Consider the following 23,173-nt stretch of genomic DNA (forward strand, 5'->3'; position numbering starts at 1 on the left):
CTAAAACTCGCAATAGTATGCCTTCTTTCTCAAGGACCACAGGTTTTAAAATGCAGAGTACGGTCACTACTGTTTGATCTACAAGCCAGTGCTGCACTTGATGGTTATTACTGTAGATTATTCACCTCTTTCAAGTCTAAAGCTTTATCTGTTGGCTTAGTTAAAAAGCATCACTGCATTCTCAAAACATAGACTGGAACAATCTTGGGTTTGCAGGCTTCTTTTTGAAGATACTGAAGTGTTCTTTTACTTCCTGAAATTTCAAGCAGTACATACAATTTTCTTTCAACTCCCATGAGCAGGTATTTGCATTCTGGAGTCCTAAAAATTCCATCTGGTTTGACATTGTTCTACAGCTGTCATTTATATTTTTGGAGACAGAAAAGCTTATTTTCAAGAAAATGAGGCCTTGCAGAAACTAAGCCCTTCTGCAGTAAGGTGAAAGTTATGCCAGTTGGATGGAAGACCATTTAAACAAAAAATAAACTACTACTGAGGCATTCTTAAACAATTCTTGTCAATTAATGCCTCTCTGTGGCAGTTTTGCTGTGCCTGTACCTTTGGAAAAGACCTGCTCTCACCCGTGATCCATATGCCTGGTGCTATCCTTCTGGCTTCAGTACTGCTTTCACAAGGCAACAACAGGCTCTGCCTCCTGATGTGGTTGGTTTTGTTACTGATGCAGCCTGCAATGTGCAGAGGAGGGCCAGCCTTCCTACTCGGACTCTTTAAGCTGGAGAGTTCAGCCACAGACAACTTGGAATGGCTGCATGTTGTGTGGCTCCTAACAAACAGCTTTGTTAGCCCGTGAAAAACTGAGGGGTCAAGAGAGATCTGACTGCTTTAAACCTTCCCTTTTCTTAGATGCTCTGGGGACTATTAGGGTTTTTTGTAACTGCAGGGAAGTTGTACCGCAGACTGCGGGATCGTTACCTCTTTTCCTTCCCCTGGCTGCCCATGAAGTGGAATACTAAATAGCACAAAATGATGCTAAACTGGTCATTCTCTGTTACAGTGATTATGATAAGAAATTCACTGAAAGAGACTTGTAACAGCTGATTTCTTGGGGCTTGCTTTTATGTCAAGTGTGCATTAACCTAGTAACTCCCAGATGACTTTGTGCTTAATATTATTTCCTATTTACGAGAAATCTGCATTTAGTAACTTTTGCTTGTTATGTAAGATGCTAGCTCTTGGTGACAAACAGCCTTAGCTCCCCCACCTCATCTACTGGGGTTTTTGTAGGTATTTTTTCCTGTAAAAAGAAAAAAAAAAAAACAAAACCTGGGGTTGGAAGCCAGAAGCTGAATCCCGCAGACACGCTTGCTCTGTAACACTGGCTTTACCATCTGTCACAAACCATAACATAGTAATTATAATACTTTAAAAGAAAAGCAAGAAAACATGAAAAAAATGTAACTGTAGGAATAAGGACTGTCTTCTCTTATTTAGGGCAAGTTCTTAACGCAGTGGGTTGAGCACAAAGGAACAAAACTTTATTTCAGTGAACCTTTGCTTTCAGAGGGACTTCTGGTTTCTACACCTGTTACAGAACAGGATGGTATATGGATTCACTTGTCAGTTTTACAACTACTGTAAAACCGTGCAGCACCACATTTTCCCTTTGTCATAGTATTTATAGAATACATGGTTTATTTTTCAAAGGTTAATAAGCTCCAGTGAGATTTCTCTAAATGCAAAAAATATGCTTGCAATTTTGCAGAGATTACAATTTTAATGATGTGTTCTAAATAAACTTCAAAAAAAATGAATTAACAGCCACTGAGTGCTACTGCTGCTTCAGCTGCTTATTCCTTACACCTTTGCTCTTATCTGCAAAACAAAGACCAAATTCTGCCTGAGGGTTGTGTTTGGCTTGCATCCACCTATGCTGTATTACACTTAAACATTTGATTGTTGGTTTATGCAATCACACTTGTTGGGACTATTGAAAATAATTGCCACAGTACACACTTTAGTTAATGACTGGAGTTGCTAGTTTATAGCAAAAGTGCTTTTTGCACAGAACTACTTCACAGATGGTAGCACAATCAGAAATCTGAACAAGAAAGGATCTCGCATACCTGAAAAATACAACCCATTCTTCTACAATACTGATCACTACCTCTTTCTGTTCCTGGGGTAAGTCAGCTCTCCTGCAGGTATTCATTTTAATATTCTGTAGTCTTTTTTTGCAGTTCATCACACCATTCCCTTGAGTAGCTAACAATAGCAGTTCTACCTAGCTTTGGCTGGCCCAGATTTCCATTAGAAGTATCACAGAATATTACTGAAAAGTCTACCCTATTTTCAGGTGTCATTAAAGATTGGTGTTTTGGCCTCAGGGACCACTTAGTTTAAACGTGAACTAAAACAAGCCCCCTCTTCTTTCCGCCCAACAGAGTTTCTTAGGAAATCATTACAGTTTAACAACTTTAAAATGGGACAGAAGCTATGAAGCAAAATTATATTTTAAAAATGTCTCTTCTTTTTTCAAGGTTTTGCTAAGCCACTTCATTACGCTTCCTCTTGTTCAGCAAAGCACCTGCACTGGAGCTTCTGGCCAAAACCCGCTACTTGAGAAAGCAAAGTGAATCCTGTGAAGGTACCATACATAAAAAATAGTGTTTCTTTTACACACACCACATACTAACAGTGTAAATTTAATAGAAATGCGAATTCATGTACAGAAGTCAAACACATGATTTCAACATTAAAAATTAAAACACTTAAAACAACTATTATGTAGCCAATATCAAACGCAAATTAAACTCCTATAACTACACTGAAATTGACACAAAAAAAAAGACAATATGGTGATGAAACATGTTGAACCGAAATATGTGATGGACCACAATAGTTGACTGCTTTTAAGAACTATTCAGCTTTAGATCTTTCCATTGCATCATTTTCTGTCTACATAATAGTTTTGACAAACACTTTTCAGGCAAAAAAGCTTACAACCAATACTTGCATAGGTGAGGCTCTCAGACTCTTAAAAGTATGCCACTTGACTGATGCATTCCTTGAACAGGAACTGAAACTGTATATTAAATTCCAAAAGGAAGGATGATCTACTCCATTAGCTTCAGATTTTAAAAACAGACAAAACATGCCCCTTATTTTTTTGTCATTCAATAAATAAAGCACTTTACTGAGAAAGGCTAAACAGTCACAATGAAAATCAAGATGGCTCACTCAAAATTAATTATACCTACCCAATTTTAAAAATTCAAAACTATTTTCAGTTTAATGCTAAACAATGCTTTCTTCAGAAGAACATGGCCTGATTAGAAAGTGAGCAAACTGCTGTTCAACATGGCTACCACAGGCAAGTAGAAGTGTTGGTTACAAGGGATAGCCTGGATATGAATAAGGCCTCTGTAAACATGAAAGCACACATGTCCAACAGAGCTGTGCTAACAACAGTAAATGCAACTTAGTGAGCTGTACATAAAAGTACATGTAATTTGTATGTATCAAGTTGTGGGGTTTTTGCTCATTTTTTGTCTCAAAGAATTACTTAAGGTATTGAAGCTCAACATTACAAATACAGTAATACATCTTATGTAGCCTGATGGTAAGTTGACATCAAAACAGGCCCTTCAAAATACCACTCCTCTGTTGATGCAATGCTGTACCAGAAGATGCTATTGAGCATGTTCCTCCTATGAAATTTTGCATCAAGTTACAGAAACAAATCTGAGTATGATATTTAAGTTTTGTATTATGCATGTTTACGTACGAAAAGGCAGAGTTGCCAAGGTGGTGCATTGTTGGTTATGTTTTTTAATGATTCTTAACATTTATTATCACAGAAGCTGTAACATTTGTGTGAAACTCAAAATACAAGGAATTGTAGCAAATTATTTCAACACTAAAAATAAACTGTTTTATAAACTACTACAGCTAACAAATCTTTTAAACAAATTAAGTAAATCTAATCAAGCTATCCAAAACAATTTAATATTCCATGTCACTAATCTTTAAAGTGAAATGTTTAATAAACATATGTGTTTTACAGAATTATTCATCAATAAACATGTAATGTGATTTTCCAGTGAATCACAGAATGTATCAATGTAGTTGGTGGTCTTTTTCCTTTCATAGCAAGATCCAAAGCAAAACATCCTGAACTTTTCTTGAGGGCAGTTCAAGCCAAATAGGGTATACAGTTGGCTGGAGAAAAAAGAGGGGGAAGTAAAGAAGAGAAAGAATTTGATTTCAGCAAGCATACTGAATTACCTATCCAAAATGGACTTAAGTTTCTTAAGAGTTAAGATAATGGTATAATGAACATTTTCACAGTCTTATGCTAATTCTGAATTCTTCCCTTTCCTCTGCACTCCTAATACTAAAGTCAACAAGAAATTATATTAGTTCAAGCACCATCAGTCTTTGGTATAGAACATAAGTATTTTCTCATTATAGATAGATATACATACACTTTTTTAAAACCAAACTTCACAGTAACAACCCTTTGTTTCACCTCAACTGAACACAAAATATTAATGAAGACAAATTTAATGTGTGTATTAGATCACTCTTCTGAGTTGTTAGTTATTTTTTTATATAAATATATGTAAGAATATATATAATATAAATAATATATATAATATATAAATATATATATAAAATTTTATATATATATTAAGTAAGTACCAAGTTCTGCCAGATGTACCCCAATGGGGACATGACCGTACTAGAAAAATACCATAAATTCAGTAAATACCTGTTTTGAAGTGACTGATTTTACTGAAGTCAGTCAAGTCATTTCATGGATAAACATAGTCCAACATCGTTAAATTTATCTTCTTTTTTTCCAAGTTATCCTACACAGGCATAGATTTACAAATTTATGTTCCCTTTCCCTAAGCAGCAGCAGCAACAGAAAAGTAACAGAATCTTCAGGACAAGTCCTGAGTGACTGAGATGCTTCCAGCAGTAAAGTTAACACTGAGTATGGATTTAATGCTGTTTTCAAACTGACTTACAAGCTTTTAAAAACTGAATCTCACAACACTCAGAAAAGATGGTAATCCCCATTTAAAAAAAATGAGAGGCCTCAAGTGACAGACATCTACACTTAGATGCATCTACAATAGCATATTTGAAAAAAGGGAATGTTTACCCTTGTGGCATAAAATGCAGGAGGTTAAAAATAACAGGTTTTGCAAATTGGAGGAGATGTTAGTCTTTTTTAGATTAAACTAACTACCCAAAGAAAAAGTCTAGGTCATGACTGTAGTAAGAATCCACTGCTGAACATAGACTTAAAACTCAAGTTGGAAACACAAATAATTCAGAAATGACTGAAAAATTACCAAGAGTCATTTTAGGAGTAAAAACTGTAACCTTTGTGCTGCAAAATCCACATGAACATCAGACTGACTGATTAATCAGAGGTCTACAAAAGCAAAGTTGTTGTCTCCTTTGAAGATAAGACAGTGTCTCTGAGGGGGTGGAAAAGCCTGCACCAAACACCATCCTAGGAGGTTTACTTGCCTCTACTATCCTACTATGCTGCATTCATGGACAGCAAAGTTACATATGCTTGTTTAGGGACTATGCTAAAAATCATTATGCATAAATCATCTGATAAATATTTAAGACTTCCAAAGTCATATTCTTAAGTCATACTCTTAAGGAGCATCTTATACTACACTCTAAGCCTTTCTAAAATTCACTAAAAAAAAAAACAACTAAACAAAACAACACCCCAATCATCACTTATCATCTGTATTTGCTAAACAAAGCCAGTGGCCTTGTACTAACAAACAAAAAAGAGCTGGTTGGAGATAAGAAGGCTGGGGGCCAGCGTTGGCTGCAGTGACCACGAGATGATGGAGTTCAGGATCCTGCATGGAGGAAACAAGGCAGTAAGAGGACTGCAACCTTGGATTTAGAGAGCTAACCTTGGACTTGTCAAGGACCGACTTGGAGTAATCCCATGGATTATGGCTCTAGAAGGTAAGGACAGGATCCAAGAGACCTGGGTAAGGTTCAAGCACCATTTCCTCCAAGCTAAGTATAAGTGCATCCCTACGAATAAGGGATCAAGTGCAGGGGACAGTGTGTTTCGGTACCATTTACTTTATGCATTCTATGTGGCAAACTGGAATTACTGCTATCTATGTGCTATACTTATTAAAATGCTTTCCCTTAATTCAGAGATTTATCAGTGTTTTTTTTCTTTTCAGTAGTTTGTTAAATATTTTTAAGTATTCTCTTCTGGCTAAAAATTAATTTCTTTAAACTGTGTCTCAGTGAGATGCCACATGGGATAGCCTGTGTGAATAAACTGAGTACCCTACTGTAGAATAGGTCTAAAACCTGGCAGATCCTCCAAACTAAGGAAATTTTACCAAAACTTCTTCCCTTCTCCATCATACTCAGTAGGGAGAGAACTCCCCAAGACTCAGACTTTTCTACAGAGGGTATTGTCTTAAATACCGAAAAGAGGGTCTGACATTTTCTGGCATTTCCTTAAAATACTAGAATTCTACCAGCAATACGTGAAAACAAAATAAAACAACAACAAAAACTAAAAGAACCCCACAGTCATTCTCAGAACAATGTTCTGCTTTTCCAGGCTTCAGATGTTTACTCCCACTAAAGAAAGGGAAGTGAAGTTCTACAGTTCAGAGCACACCTATGCAACTTCAGGTTCTCTTCTGCCTATACTTAAGAAAGTCACCTGGATGAGCCAGTCTGAGTCCATAAACTACAAAGCTATTATATTACTGATGCCAAGGACCAGAATAATAATTAACATCTCATATTTTAGGACTGACTGTGCACTAACACTGCTTCTAGATCATAGGTGGAATACAGAGTGTGTATTAATCAGCATAACTATACAATCTTCAAATTGGAGCTGTGTTACATCTAGTCAGCCTCCAGAACAGACAAGAGCAGGAATTCTTACATGTTTTTCTAACTGGATACCACATTTAATAGCCAAGCACCATTCTGCAAACAATACTAAAGTGTTGTGTAACTTCTAAAGATGCAGATTTGTGTTGAAATCAGATTCAAATTAATGAAAAAGGTACTTCTTCTACAGGGCATTCAGTTGTTTTTTTTTTTTAATTTTGTTCCCCTCCCCAAACATTTACTTTCTAAACTTCAACATGTAGCAGGGCTCCCCTTCTAGCAAAGGGACATCCAGACATGTAATTTTCATATATTTAAACAAGCCTGACTTTTATTTTTCTTCACTCCCTTGATCTGTTCATGATCTATCTAGTAAAACTAAAACACAGCTTTCTGTATTTTCGCCAAGCATCATTTTCAAAATATTCAGGCGACACCAAGTGGTTAGTTGTTGTACTGCTCTCCATTCAGGACTACTGTATGTAGTAACAACCAAGTATACCATTATGTGGAAGTAAATACAGAAATATGCATCACCAAAAAAACCCCGAAGAGCATGCTTTAAGAGTATTAATTTTAACAGCCCAATTTTAAATTCTTCCAAAGCAGCCCTTTCTCATTTACTTAACTTAGTCTGCTTATATGCTTTAAAAAGGGGGGAAAAAAAATTAAAAATTAAGTGGGAAGAAAAACTAAGCTCCTGTAAGAGCAGAATAATACCAGAAGGAATTATTCCTTGTCATCTTTGTAAATGCATACTTATAGTAAGTTGCTTCCAAGAAAAACATTCACACTTTTCTCAAAATCACTGCTACTTAAAAAAAACACAAACAAACAAAACAAAAAAAAACCAAACCCAACAAAAAACCACCTCAAAGGAAACAAAAGACAGGGAAAAAAAAAAACAAAAAAACCCCAACCAAGAACAAAAAAAGAAAACTCGCAACACATGCATCCCTGCACCATCATTCAACATGCCAAACTATACAAAATGCTTCAGTGAGGAGGGGATCCACTGTCACATCTAGCAGCTCTTCTTTGGCTTCAGATGTTTCATTCAACATATTGTGTTACATTAAGTTTGAATGAAAATGGCTTCTGCAGATTAGATAGGGAAAAGAAATTCTATTTCTAGACTCCTTAGGGCTACTTTTCAGTACCATGACAATTCCAATGAAAACGTGTTTCATCTACCTGAAAGAGGTGCATCTTTCAAAAGCCAGCCATGTACGTTTGCTTTAAAATATGGGTCCTGCACAGAGCAGCCAGAGCAAATTCTCAGAAACAGTAAGGCCATCAAAAGTTTCATAGTTCAAAGATAACAAGACAGCATTACTAGCACTAGGCCATTAGGTAGACAGCTTTTAAAAACCAAACATGGGATCTGGGAATTCTGCTAAGTAAGAATTCACATTAACTGTGATCATGTGGCATACTGAAGTACTAAAAAGCTTTCAAATACTGTTAATTTAAATTCACCTTAAAATGTTTTCCCTACAGCACTTGTAACTATAATTGAAAAGATAAAAATCTCAACACATACTTTCTTAATCTTTTTAAACTTGTTTACATTCTGGATTTTACCATAGCTGTGAATAATCATTCTTCATCTAATTTTTTTAAATTACTCTGGCAATTCTTTCCCGAAGTAGTACAGAAAATACTATTTTTAGATAATGCTATCTGTAAAACACAGAATGGGCAGGTCAAGCACAGAACTTGAAGCTGTCTCCATTCTTCTTTCAAATAAATTTTCAGGACCACAATCATCACACAGATGACTTTTTACCTAAGTCACTTAACATGTCATCTAGTTCTTCTTTATGAATCATTATGGCAGATAAATGTAAGCAAAAATGACCCTAGCATTGCATTGTATACATGTTTACAGTATTACTCCAGTGCTCTCATCTGATGGTCCAGACTCAGCTGACTACACAAGAAACAATTCTTCCGTAAACTAACTCATCTACATAAAGATATACACAAAAGCTAAGATATATACACAAAAAACACTTGAAAAGTAACTTTTCTAGCTTCAGTTGGGAAGCATTTATGCTTACCTAGATGTAGAAGCGTGAACTGTGCTGCCAATTCCTTTGCACCTTCCACTGTTGTACATAGTTTGTCTGGCATGAAAATACTCTGGGAAGCATCAGCAATACCAGGAATAAGCACCTTGTACACCAAGAGTGTTTTCCCATCCTGACTTGTGGTTGAAAACAAGTAGTATTCTGGCGGTGCCCAATTATTTTTATTACAAAAATAATCCAGATGCATTGCTGCAGAACTGAAGTGACTGGATTTTAAAGAATACATGCTAATTGGAGTAAGTTTTATTCCTGGAAAAAATGGGTACGTACATCTTTCAACTTCAGTGGGGACTGGACTGTGCTGACCATTAAGATGAACTGGAAGACTCACTGGTTTCCCTAAGGGTTTTTGATGACCATCTTCTTTGTTAGGAAACCCCAAGAGATTTTCAGAACTGGGACTTATCTGACCATTAAAATGTTGCTTCCAAGTACTTTCTTTGTTAACTGGCTTTGCCAGTGTTACCTCAATACTGGCTCCATCAATGCACTTTCCATTCATCACAGACATAGCAGCCAGTGCATCATCTCGGTGGAAAAAGTGAACAAAAGCATAGTCTCTCAGCTTCTTTACACGTTCAACTATTCCTGGCTTGAACTTGTTGAATTCGGCTTTAATTGTCTCCTCTGTAGTAGATATCATCAAATTTCTTACATATAATACCTTAACTTTTTGCATTGTTTCTTCATCAACTTCTTTCTCAGGATCTGCCCAGTCTACTTGAATAGTATGACCCCAAAGCTGAAATGTTCCTACAGCAAAGTAATACAACAAAAAGAAATACACAAGTGAAAACAAAAATCATTCTTAGCAGTTCCTCTACAACATGATGCATACCACATGGAAATGGTTTGTGTTCCCTGCATCTACTTAAGCCAAATATGTAAAATATTGCTACTTGAAATTACTAAAGAAAATAAGGTGCAAAGAAAAAGTTGTCTTTTACTTGAAAATAATTTTAAGAGTTTGTCCTGGGTTCAGCAGTAGCAGTCATTTTTCTCCTGTCAAAACACAGCACTGCACCAGCTACCAAGGAGAAAAATGACTGCTACTGCTGAACCCAGGACAGAGTTTAACAGGTAAAAGATTAAAGACCTACTTTCAAACATTTTTACAGTATGAAGTATCAATAATGTCACTCATGCAGCTCAAAGAAAATAAGGGACACATCCCAAACACTGTATTTTTTAAACTCAGCTTTAAGAGAATTCATGTGCAGGGACAACGTATGTAAATGAAAACTGGATGTGTGCCCAAGCAAATACATATCTTGATGTAAATTACAGTAACTTGAGTTTATGAAACAGATGTCTGCTCTTTCATTCTCACAACTGCTTAAATTTCAGTTTCTTAAGAAATAAATCCCAACAAAAAATGTTGATGAACAAAAAATAAAATAAAAAATTCCTCTTTAGCTGAAAGGCACTACTGCAGTTTTGCAACTCTCAAAATACATTAAACAAAGGAAAACAGAGATGATCCACCACCCCATTCCATGCAATGTGGAGACACATCCTCCTGCAGTTGAATTACGTATCAGTTTACCTGGGATAAGCCGCCTCCTAGCCATTGCAGCTGCTCTGTGAGATTCATATTCTACAAAAGCAAAGCCACGATTTTTAGTTTTGTCAGTGGCATTTGGATAAACAATGACATCCACCACTCCTTCTGTAACTTTCTTCATTTCATTCAGTATTTCTTCTTTCTTCTTTTCTTTTGGAATTGCTCCAATAAACAGTCTGCAGTTGTCCAAGCTTACACAGACACCAATAAACTTCCCTGGACGAATTTCATAATTGTTAAGAATCTTGATTGCTAGCTGGGCTTCCTCTTTAGTAGTATACATCACAAAAGCATAGCCTCGATTCTCACCACTGAATTCCATCATGAGTCTAAATTCATAGATCTTCCCAGCTCTCTCGAAAACAGGAACCAATTCATCTTCATACATGTCACGAGGAATCTTACCCACAAAAACTTCACATCCACGAGGTGGTGGAGGACCTTCCCAACCTTAGAAGAAATTGTCCAACAACAATCTTAGTACAAATAAAGGTAAATACATTTCCCCCAGACTTCCAATTTGAAGGTGGGAGTTACTTATATTTAGTCTCTATTTAAAACTAGCATATTGTTATCCTGTATTTAACCCTTTTCTGTTATGTTTAAATACATAAAAAAAAAAAGTCATAAGCCCACATTTTTTATTTCTTTTAATTCCATCTTCTGGGTTTTTTCACCGAAACCAACTGAACCCAGCATTACTTAAAACACAGATAGGTTTCTAAGAGTCTACATGTAAATAAAACTTTTTCCTTCATGTAAGACTCAAAAAGCACATAATCTACTCATGAAAAACATGTCTTAACAGAATTGGGAAACTTTTGCCTTCCCACAGAATAAATTTTCCTCTATAAACTGTACACCAAGAACTACATGGTACATAAGGAAGCTATCCAGACATCACAACTGGCATGTATTTGCAGCTATGCTGTCATGGCTTACTCAGGAAAAAGTCTGGCTCTGTTCCACACAGCATTCAACATCTTTATGACTTTCAGCTTTATAAACATTTATAACCACTTCAGCTGAGGTCTGACAGGACATGGCAAGTAGTATAGTTTGCAAGCTAGTACTGCCATCACTCACATCATTCCAGTCAGCTGCCCACATAAAAAAGCGTAAACCAACAGTATACCATTTAGCAACTCCGAAAAGAAAAGCAACTGCATACCTTCATCGGGAAAGAGGGGAGGAGGCTATGCTTGATGGCATAGGGAAGTCATGACATTAAATAAGAATGTTAATTTATTAACTAGACAAATTCACTATTATCTTCAGCCTGATAACCAATTAAACTGTGATTCTCAGTAACTAAAAGCCACCTACCATTCAAAAAGTTCCTCTTCTAATATTGAAGCTGCATGGTAACTTAGCATTACAGCACATTACTGCTAACTGGGAGAAAGTTGCAACTCCTGACTTAAAAGGAAACCTCATCTGTGCCACATTTGCCATGAGCAACATGGCAGATGCCACCATGGAAATGGTTAACCAAAAGCACCATTCCTCATGTAGATACCAACAGACCAGAAAGTTTCCTTGACTGGGTATTTGATCACTGGACAACAGACTATAGGATTCCTTTTTTTGCAGTAATTCAAGTAATCGAACTTCAATCAGCATTAGAAAGTTATAATCCTCCAAGTGTTTCTGAGATCCATGCTATCTTAAATTTTCTTCCACACTATTCTGATCACTTAAATACCTAATGACATCATTACGTCTGCAGCAACCTAAGCAGAAGACACAAATGAAGCAATGAAAATCTACTTTCTCCACTTTCCCACCACTCCCATTCAACAGATAAATTTTCCACAAGTGACATAAGCTGAAGAACTGAGCTGAGGTGGGAAAAAAGAATAGAGTTTGTTTAAGGCAATTTTGAACCAGATCAGCTCTTTGCTCTGGAGAGCAGCCAGAAAAAAAACAAGATGGTAAGAGGAAAAAACAGCTGACACAGAGACTATCTCACCTGGCAGCAATACAAGCTTATAGAAACCACAGCTTAAACAAGCAAAATTAACAGTAAAACTCTTCATTTACAAACAGTTATCATAATTTCTTACAAGTCATCTGCTACTGATCATGGTCAAGATACAGGATGCAGGGCTACACAAATTTTCAGCGTGATTCAGTGCAACTCTCCTTACAGCAAATAAACTCCAACTTTGTCATCTCAAAAGAAATGCTTACCTGGTGGAGGCCCACCAAATTTTCTTTGTCCATTCTCTTGAACCATGCTGTATCCAGTCTTCTCCATAAGGGCAAGTAAAGCAGCCTCATTCTGAGTGCCACTTCGGATTTTGCCACATACATTTGCTGCAGCTTTGTTTTCCTCATGCATATCTGCAATAGCTTCAATAGAACATTACAGATACTTCAATTCAGGTAATTCTACATTGTTATACATACACAGAAGTTACCAAAGCACAGAAAAACAATTTCTGCTATATTTGTCTATTTACTGTGACTTTGTTTAGCATAAAGCTTTAATACCAAATCCATCTACTATTGTCTGCGCATTTGTTTTCAAAGCACTGTTTTGTAGTTTCGATAATCTTGAACTTTAACCAGCAACTAGACATTCTATATTCAGATTTTCCTAAACTGTATCACAACTCTTTTCTAAGTATGCTGCCCTTCACCTAAATTAATGAATTATTTCATAAATCATGTTATCACAGTTGTGTGGAGACCTGTATGCTACCTGAAGTGCCAAGTTCCACTTTTTTATTACCACATTTTATAGAAATACTCCTGATCTTGAAACTGTACTTTAGTACCAAAATACTTAATACATTAAGTCCATGCCTAAATAATATAAAGAATTCAAAGAATTCATGAGCAAAAGTGATTTAATTCAATCCAATACATAATAAAACTAGGCCGAATTGTCTGACAAAACTAAGGGGTTGAAATAATCCCACTTCTGAGGTCCTTATTTTCATTACTTTATCAATTTTTACAGTCGCCAAAACTAAAAACATCTACCTATATGGTTGTTGTTGTTCCAGCCACTATTTCTCTGGCATGCCAAATCTTGTACAACAGCTTTGGGTTTCTGTCATTCAGGTGATGGGAAACAATCACACTAAGGAGCCCATTTAGCAATTACTCTACCAGTCAAGCCCCTTAAAAAATTAACTTTCAAGTCAGATTTTTTTTTTTATAGCCTCCTTTTCACTGAATTTATGTCTTCTTTTTCCAAAAGTCTATGCTTTAAGGTTCAGTAATTCAAACCTTTGCAAAAAAAATTACCACCAGAAAAATGAGCTACAACTCCTACTTGTTCTTTGATGCCCCTTATGTTTTCAGCTTGCTTTGTCTTCAGGATCACGGTCCAATTAATTATGATCTGAGACATGGCAATTTATTTTTTTCCAAGAAAAACAGTTAAAACCAGCTGTTTCTTGTCAACTCACTTTTACTTCACCAATTGAGGCCTTACCTAGGAAGTCTTGCTGTTCAGCAAGTATCTGGAAAACAGAAAATAAAAGAAACTAAATCAAGGACAGTAAAGTGAATAAACATTCATATGCCTCTCCTTTCATTAGGCTTCCACTGTTGAAGGTCCCAAGAAACCAACCATCTCAAGCACTGCAGCAAACTCAAAACTAGTTGCAATGAACCGAATACTGCCAAAAGGGAGAGAAGAAGAGCTCAAGAACAGTTACAATTGCATCCTTTTTCTAAAGCCTGAAGCTGAAGCGACCTTCTCTTCAGCTTGTAACTTTGGTGCTTTTGCACCAGCTAAGCTATTACTTTTAGCTTGATGATCCAAATGAGCACCATTATCTACACAAATTATTTTACTTGACAGCTAACCGTAACTCCCTATCACTAGCAAAAGTAAGAATTAGTAAAAGTAAAGCCATAATAATGTACCAAATGTTATCTCACCTATCTTTATATCTAAAGGTTTTCAGATGATTGCTGGTTACACTAAGTAAGCTTTTACTCCATACTCAAAACACTAACCACCTCCACAGTTGCTAGTCCTTTTCAGTTACACATTCTACTGAAAACTACCCCAGCACTTCCAAAATTATTTTGCATATTTTTTAAAGAAGATTATATAGTCAATTTATGGAGGGATTAAGCCCCTTCCTCTGCCACATTTATGCATATTATGCAATGTCCTGAGGTGGCCTTCTCCTCGCAGAACAGCTCAGTCATTTCAAAGGTGCTTTGAATCAAAGTACTAGCGCATTCTTTTCACAGCAGCCTTCACATGACATTATAGACTTCACATATCTCTTAATTAGAATGTGAACAGAATAAACACAACTATATTTTTCCATCCTAGAAAAAGACAACTTTTGGTGGAGATACATTTTGTTTGTGTATTTTGTTTTTTTCTATCAAGCTTGTATTCATTTTGGGGCAAGAATCCATGCAAGCAACCACCCTAGTCAAGTTTGTATGACACCCATCAGTGGTCATTTAAAAAAAGACAAATGCCAAACAAGTCCTGGCTTTATTAAAATGAAATTCCAGAAAGGAAGCAGGATAGAGCACAAAAAAAATCTCTGACAGGCAACAGCAGCAACAGCATGACTCCTACCTGCTACAAACAGTGTCCCATCTCCTTTCTGCAAATTAATTAAGATTTACTGCGTTTCACAGGCTACATACTTTACAAAGATTCCATAATCAGGAAAACTCTCTGCAACTTCAGGCCTAACAAGGTATGGAAACAGACAACAGAACTGGAGCAAGGAAGAGGCAAACTTTTTTCCCCTTTTCCCCAACGAGTTCAAACATCCAGTCAAGAACAACATTATCTGTAAGATCAGCAAAGGGACACAAGATAAAATCGTGGGAGTTGACAAGACCGCCCTCACCCCTCCCACGGAGGTGAAGACGCAGTGAGGAGCTAGGACACCATACCAGTGGGAGAAGCAACCGAACCAGGCAGGCCCTAAGCCAAGAATGCTACCTGAGGCAAGACCGCATGTGGGACAGGGAGAGAAAAGAGAAACAGCAACCCTGGCAATACCCTGCTCTGCTCTGGCCGACTATTGCACGTTGAGGACGCCCGCCGCGGCCCTTTCTCCACACGCCCTCGTCCCTCACGCAGCCTCCGCCTCTCCCCACAGCACAAGGACCAGTGTCCGAGCCCGCCGCCACAGCAGCTACACAGACAGAACCGCAGGACACACCACCACCCCCTGACCCGCGTAAGCCCCGCTGCCTCAGCTTTCTCCCTCTCTGCTCCCTCTCAGCCAATCACCAGGCCGCCAGGGCGGGCACGGGCATAATTGACAGGCAGCGCCAGCCAATCGCAGCGGGGCAGAGGGAGGTGCGAGGCACGCGAGCTTTAAAACGGACGACCGTTGACCTGCCGAGAACGCTGCCGGTGCGCGTGGCGCGCTTGCGCCGGCTGGGGAGGGCGCTGGAACGGCGCGTGCTGGCTGGCGCCGCTTGGAGCCTCGAGGGTGGAGGAGCGCTGCCGCCTCAGCGTGCCCTCGTGAGGGAGGTAAGCCAGTGCCCGACACCTGCTGCAAGGGGAGGCTTGTTTTTAGGCTCACCGTAAACGTTTCAGAACGCGGCTGGTATTAGTCATGCAAACAGAATAGTTTGGGTGGGAAGGGACTTTCACAAGTGTCCTGGGTTCCGCAGTAGCAGTCATGTTTTTCCTTTGTGTTAGCTGGTGCAGTGCAGTGTTTTGACTTTCAGCTCGGGAACAGAGCTGATAACAAGGATACTTTGGTTTGGCCAAGGACTTTGTGAGGCTCATGCTCTGCCAGGGAGGAGGGGAGGCTGTGAGGAAGCAGAGACGGGGCGCCTGACCCGGGCTAGCCGGGGAGGTATTCCATACCACAGCACGTCATGCCCGGGGTGAGGGGTAACTGGGAGTTACCCGGAAGGACAGGGGCTTCCGGGTGGAACTCGTTTTCTTGGCCGGTGGTATCGTATTCTCTTCCCTTGTTATTTTCCCTTATCATTGTTTTAGCTGATAGTAGCGGTGGTGATTTGTTGCTGGAATGTTTTTGTCTCAACCCGTAGGAGTTGCACTCTCTCGATCCTCCTCCCCGTTCCTCCGGGAGCGGGGAAGGGGAGAGCCCCGGTGCGGGGAGGCGGGAGGGGGAGACGGACACGGACCTCGATTGTTGTCAGCTCGGCACCACTCACTGGGAGTGAGTGAACAAGCTACCTGACTGGGTTTAAACCACGACAACAAGTCATCTGGTCTAGCCCTTCTGCAGGGACATCTTCAACTAGGTTAGGTTGCCCAGAACCGTGTCCAGCCTGGCCTTGAATGTCTCCAAGGATGGTGTGTCTACCACCTCTTTGAGCAACCTGTGCCAGTACTTTGCCACCCTCATTGTAAATAAAAATGCCTTCCTCATATTCAGCCTGATTCTCCCCTCTTTAAGAAGTCTCTCCCTATCTTTCTTGCAGGCCCCTTTTTAAGTACTGGAAGGCTGCAATAAGGTCTCGCCTGAACCTTCTCCAGGCTGAACAGCTTTGATTCTCTCTGCCTTTCCTCACATGAGAGGTGTTCCATCCCTCTGATCATTTCTGTGGCCCTAGATTCAAAGTAGAGGGGAGAAAGAATAAAAGAAGACTAAGAGAAATAGGATCATCACCCCATGGATGCAGCTCTGTCTTCTCAGTCAGCAAGTTGGAATCCTTTCAGTTTCAGTATCTTTCTGTTGCAGCCACTCTTTAAAAAGTGTGTTTTGGCCTTCAGCATGTGCTCTGATGTGTGCTTGTGCTTTAGGGAGCATTTAGTGTCATGCAGGTTCATGTTTACCAGTAATACCCAAGTGAAAAAGGTCTGCTTTCAATCTGTGTTGTTTTATTTAATATTTTAGGCCCTTGGAAAGGGAACTTAAAAGCTACAGGCACTTCTCAGGCTGACTGGGCTGGTGGTCTTGCAGTTTTAGCATAGCCCCTGAACTCCCATCAAAACTCCTTTGAGATCACAGCTGTGCAGCTGCAGCATGCCACTTTGATGGACACATCAGATGCACCTGGGTCAATAGCTCGCAGTTTCTTCACTCTGTTATCAAAATGTTACAGTCCATTTTCCCCATCTAGCAAATTAAAGTCTCTCAAAGCCATCATACTTTCAACAAAGACTTCTTCCCCTCCCTTTTCTGAAACTTTAAATGCTCAACTGCACTTAGTGATAAGGCAGAGAATCCCAGAACTGTTATCTTAGGGACATGCAAATTCGTCTTAATTATGAGTATGTTCCAGAGCTTTTAGCAATCTAGTTTAAAATATGTACTGCCATAAAATTGTCACAACATCATATTAGACATCTGCCTATTCAAGCTTGCTTATTTTTCAAAGAGAAAGCTTGTTATCCTTTTATTAATAATGGCATGAGATGCTAATAATGTATTTTACAAATGATATGCCTCCAGTTGAAAATTCTGATTATATATATACCAAAGCAAATATACCAAAGCTGTTGCCTTTGAGATTATACCACCTTTTCATTTTAGGTGTCATCTTTTGTTTTGACCGCAGGTGAGTCAGCCACAAAGCCTCTAACAGGAATGAAATCTGGGGTATGTTAAGTAAAATTTTGGGCATTTTGACTGCAGCTCGGTGTCCTTTTCCCTGGCAGAGAACTCCACGTGTCTCACTTGGTATTGCTGGTGGAAAGTACTGAAAGAATGAGGACAATCATCTCTTCTAAGTGGAAAGAAAAAAACAAACCAACAAAATGAAAAAACAACAAAAAATACCCCAACAAAACACAAACAAAACCCACCTACAACTCCTTATTTTCTTTGTATTTCATATAAGTGACATCTAACTGGAGTACAGATGACTGACTACTGCTGAAGGGTAGAGTTGCTGAACAAGTGCTCAGCTGGAAATGTTAAACCATTCCAGCACTTAACAGGAGAAGGTTTCAAGGCAAACACACAGATTTGCCACCAGGTTTTTCACTGTATGACATGACATGAATAAAAGAGAAAATACCCAAAAAGTATTTGAAGCCTACATTATTATCTCTTATTAAACATCAAAGTCAGACTAAGGAACTAAAAGACTCATTTGATTTTGTTGCTGACCCCTGCCTCTCTAAAAGAAATTAATGATCCTTTTCTTCCTTTGTTGCCCACGTGCTAATTGGGTATCAGAGTCCTTACAACCTCACTTGTCCACATGTGCTAGCTGCTTTTTTTCTCTCTGACACTCTTTAAGTGTTCAGTATAATTAGGTTTTACTAAGAAGAACTGTTTCTAACCTGTATTTGTCTTTGATTTTGCCGTGACTCACGGTAAAGTCTGAGCTGGATATTTTAGTAAGAAAAGATTTGCAGGGGAATGCAATATTTTTCGTAAATCAAGCAGTATATCTGACAACTTCAGGTCTTCAAAAAAGAGTTTGCACACCTGAAGGCTTCTCATGGCTAAATCAAAACTAGTTACCTCAGCACTCTCTGCTTTTCTTGTATTAAAACAAGCAGAATTCTCAACAAGCAAACCCCTCAGTCAATCTCCCATTTCAAAATTTTAGGTTTAGTTACTTTTAACTCATTGTGTAATTCTGTCAAGTTGGAACAGTTGTAGGAGATAAATGCCTCTCTCTCCTCCATGTAGGCACTGCCCCCAGTAAATTCCACCTTGGTTTAATTTCCCTTTCTCTCACATAGTATGATTGCTTTGTGTATTCAAAAGACATACCTCACATTTATCTGGAGCCATCGTTTGGATACCTGTGGTAGAAGGAGAAGGAAGATTAACATTTTAGTTCCCGTTTCTAGGAGTGACAACTGTTGACAGCAAAGCAACAGTTTATCACTATTGTGATTTCTTTCTCACTCCCCATGCATCTGTAAACACCACTCATTCAAATTAATGCCATATTTTAATTCTTTTATTATTAACAAAGATTTACTAAAGAATGGGAAAGAAGACCAGGCCCAGAACAATGTTTGTTATCGATCGGAGTATTTAGTTCTTTACTGCGTTATTGAATCGGTACCTTAGAACATCACTGTTTAACTTTTAAACCTGATAAATAGAAGCTTATTTCAGTAATTTTTTACAAGCGTTTCAGCATAATTTATAAAAAGCACTTGGCACAATTTCTGGTTAGAAGATTACCTTAAATTGCAAATAATGTGCTATTTACCCTAAAGTTTTATACCATTCCTATTAACAGAGTTAGTTTCCTCACAAATGTATTTTTGAAACTGTCACAAGTCTGATGGATGAGGAATGAGAGCAGAGTCCTGTCAGGATTATGCCATTTATTCCTTTGGCTAAATTTGAAAATGTGAAAGAGGTCTTTTTCTTACATGTTTTATTTTATAGCACTGCACCAGGCAGTTGCTTTGCTTCTCCAAGTTATTTTAAGTAGCTGTAACACAGTAGTCCTTGATGTTTTTTAACTTCTGTTTCATTGGAATGCTAGCAAGCCCCAGCATATATATTCCTGGAGTGGGCTATTACTGCAGTTGTAATATACGTTAATAGAAGCATAAGCTTTTTTTGCTGGTGTAAATTTTACTATGGCCTGGAGCAGGAAAAGAGGGTATGTAGTATTTTTGCACTCTGACAGGTTTGATATGTAGGTAGTGGAAATACTTTAAAAGGAAGCAGACGTCCTTTGAAGTTTAGACAAAAGTCTCCGTAGAAAACCTAGACATAATAGGATTGTAAATCTAATTATAATAAGCTGTCTAGAAAGACTTCATTTCAATCAGTCAGTCCATTTTATTTGCTGGTTTGTTTTATCAAGTAGCTGCATTGCCAGGTTAGGTAGGATCCTCCTAACAAGGCATCCTAGTGCCTAAAGGGTCTTTTTTCTCAAAAGGTGCTGTTTGCTCTCGTTCAGCTTTCTGCCTTTAAAGAGTTGGGATCTTTTTAATCATAAAATTATGAATCTGATATTGCTGAATAAGAATTTGAGGGAACAGAATATTAATTGTAGGGAAATCATACAAAATTGGTTTCTTTTTTAGGAAAGCACTTTGAGACACACATACCACATGATTTTAACTTACAGATAATGCAGTGAATATGAAATAATGGATCCTCAAGCATGTTCCATCTTCACTTAGATGAGTGAATATCAACAATTTCACTGATGTAAATTGAATGAAATCCACTTTAAGCCAACATTGCTGAGTGCAGAGTGATGTAAAATGTGCATAATGAAGTGTATAAAATCACTTCCCCTCATTGCCTCCAGAATGATTGCTTTCTGCTCCCTCCACATCTCACTCTAAAAACCTGGACCCTGCGTGAAAAAGCCAGTCACCCAGCAAAGCCCTGTTGTCTAGCAGTGGAGCCAGCCCTCTACTGCCAGACAACAGTAGGATCAGATGGGAACTGCTGTAAAAGTAACACCGCAAACGTGTGGTGGAAGAAGAGGTGAGTGTCAGAAAATAGAAGGGAAAACAGGATGGGAATGGGAAGGACCAAGGGAGATGGAGAATTCTGTACTGCAGTACTGTGATCTTTTGATGCTCCACTGTCACAGAATGCTTTCCTGTCTGCTTTTTAGGCAGATGTTTTAAATGAGTTCTGAAATGACAGTATATCCTCCACATGTCTGTACAGCAGCAGTTAAAGAGGTTTGGCAGTTTTAGTGCTTCTGAAAGTGGCCACTGCCCCAGCAACCTGGAAACCAAAGTTTTCTTTCCGCAAGGATATGAAACAGAAAGAGCTACGGAGTGGGTTCCCTTCAGCACACTGCTGGTGTCTCCATACTCACCAGAGGGCATAGAAAGATCAGAGACAGTCCCCTCTCAGTCAGTGGTCAGTTTTTAATTTCTTTGCAAACGTCATCAGAAAATACTTGCACTTACAGCACCTTATGTGAAATTCTTAGACAATGTTTCAGCATCAGAACCAAACAAGCATCAGGCATCAAACTAAATCTTTGGTCATACCTGATCTAACCTAGACATTAACTGGAAGTTTACCGGGGGGCTACAGATTTTTATATCACATTAATTTTTGAATATTTAATAATTCTGGAAATACGTGACGTTGTATGTAACAGTAGAGAACAGGATTTCATTTTTACTTTTCCTATATTTAAATATTTAAAATACCTTAACTAAATATTTTAAATAACTGAAGTTTGAAAAGTGGAAGGAGTCCACTCTTTCTTTAGGCTGTTCCTACTTGGTATTGAAGTCCAGCTTATTCTATGAATCCTAAGAAGCGTCAATTTATCAAGCTCACATCCTTTTAATTTATGATACAGCTGCTGTGAGCTGCTAACTAGCTTTTAAGTCAGAAAACTCTGGACTGTCAATGGCAATTATAGTTAGGCTAATTACAATGCTTCTGTATAATTTTCTTTATATTTTTCCTGAGGCTTTAAAGATACAGTGCTGTGCTTGGAGACACAATTAAGAAAGTCCAAAGCAGTGTAACCTGTGGTTTTGTGTGTTTCTTTCATTTATATGCTATACATATTTTTATATATTGATTATATACATATGTATATATATATTTGTATATTATACACACATAGAATCCCATGACTTATCTTTGAGGTTTTTTACAGGATTCATGAAATACAGATAACAGAATGATTTCTAAATGCTTGTCTGTATCCAGCTGTTGTCGTTTCCACAAACCTAGTGCCACAGCCAAAACTGTGATGAAAAAGTAAAATGAACTACTACATTGTGAGCAACTATAAACAAAACCAATGTTATGCAGTTTAACCGTACGTTCCTGATTTTCGGTTAGATGTCACATTAGTGAAACAGGAATTCAAAAATCAACATTTCTAAACCTACTTAGCAGTTATGTCATCTTAAATAATCTGATTTGCCCATTCTTTAAATGTGAGTTTCACAGTTAACTGCCGTATTTGCTGGGGATGGTGCATTTTCCTGAATGGAAGAGAGCCACTAGGTGGGAGTATGTTATCTTCAGAAAAGCTTTGTCAGCCCCGGCTGGTTTTCTTTTCAAGTAGATCAGCACTTTGCTTTTCCCAACATCGAGAGATGCTGCAACACTGTCCACACCATGCCGAGCTGGAGAGCGATTTGGGATTTTTTTTTTTATGCTCGCGTCCACACTGGACGCTGAGGAGACACTGCTTTGCTCCTTCTTCAGCCCAGGAGGACCAGAGCTGGGCATGGATACAAGCAAAGGCTGACTAGAAGTGCCACCCTTCAAAAAGCAGGTCTCTTACCCAAACAAACAGCACAAGCACTCTTCAAAAGCTAGTTAATTAGAAAACCCCAAGGACCTAGGCTGAAATAGATTCAGAGGATCACCTTGCTAACATAAAATCTAATAAATATTTTTTTTAAAAAACAGCCATGTTAAAATATATTAAAAGACAGGCATTTGCCAGAGGGAGAAATGGAAGATGATGTAGAAAGGGCCTTTTGAGGAATTGGGCTGTTAGGGGGGGAAAAAAAACAACAAACCTAAACAAAACCCCCAAACAACAACAACAAAAAACCCAAACACCACCACCTTTTTAAATATTCAACACTAAAGTTTTCAAAACAAGCCAGTTCTTGTTTACAGGCAGTAAGAGCTTCACAGTAGTCATAAACTGAGGGGTCTATAAAAGGCATTTTAGGACAGAGGAGTAAATCAGAACAAACTAACAAGACTGGTTGTATTCAAGTCTAAGGAAACTCCAGGATGGCGAAGTTGGACTGAGAGGTGTAATGTGGAGTAAGTTT

At 38.3% G+C, this 23,173-nt stretch overlaps 1 protein-coding gene across 6 annotated transcripts in view; it reads right to left on the reverse strand.

The window, feature by feature from the left end:
* RBM46 (RNA binding motif protein 46) overlaps window positions 1–15,608 on the reverse strand; it is a 28,340-nt gene extending 12,732 nt beyond the window's left edge. Inside the window, exons 1-7 of one of the 6 annotated variants that reach the window (XR_009968268.1) lie at window positions 15,533–15,608; window positions 13,982–14,009; window positions 12,727–12,888; window positions 10,516–10,983; window positions 8,940–9,722; window positions 7,597–7,687; window positions 2,648–4,179 (exon numbers count right to left, since the gene is read on the reverse strand). Coding sequence is in view for 5 of the 6 variants with exons in the window: in XM_062637456.1 (XP_062493440.1) it covers window positions 4,154–4,179; window positions 8,940–9,722; window positions 10,516–10,983; window positions 12,727–12,877 (1,428 nt within the window). In the remaining variant the exon portion in view is untranslated. Of the gene's footprint in view, window positions 1–2,647; window positions 4,180–5,964; window positions 6,679–7,596; window positions 7,688–8,939; window positions 9,723–10,515; window positions 10,984–12,726; window positions 12,889–13,819; window positions 13,918–13,955; window positions 14,010–15,532 lie in introns of those variants that run through there. The other 5 variants (XM_062637456.1, XM_062637457.1, XM_062637454.1 and 2 more) reach the window with 5 other exon arrangements.
* Between the last annotated feature and the right edge of the window lie 7,565 nt (window positions 15,609–23,173).

This window comes from Pezoporus occidentalis, unplaced genomic scaffold (assembly GCF_034315485.1).
Source record: "Pezoporus occidentalis ecotype Australia unplaced genomic scaffold, CSIRO_AGI_Poc_V1 ctg53, whole genome shotgun sequence".
In the NCBI taxonomy this organism is placed as follows: Eukaryota; Metazoa; Chordata; class Aves; order Psittaciformes; family Psittacidae; genus Pezoporus; species Pezoporus occidentalis.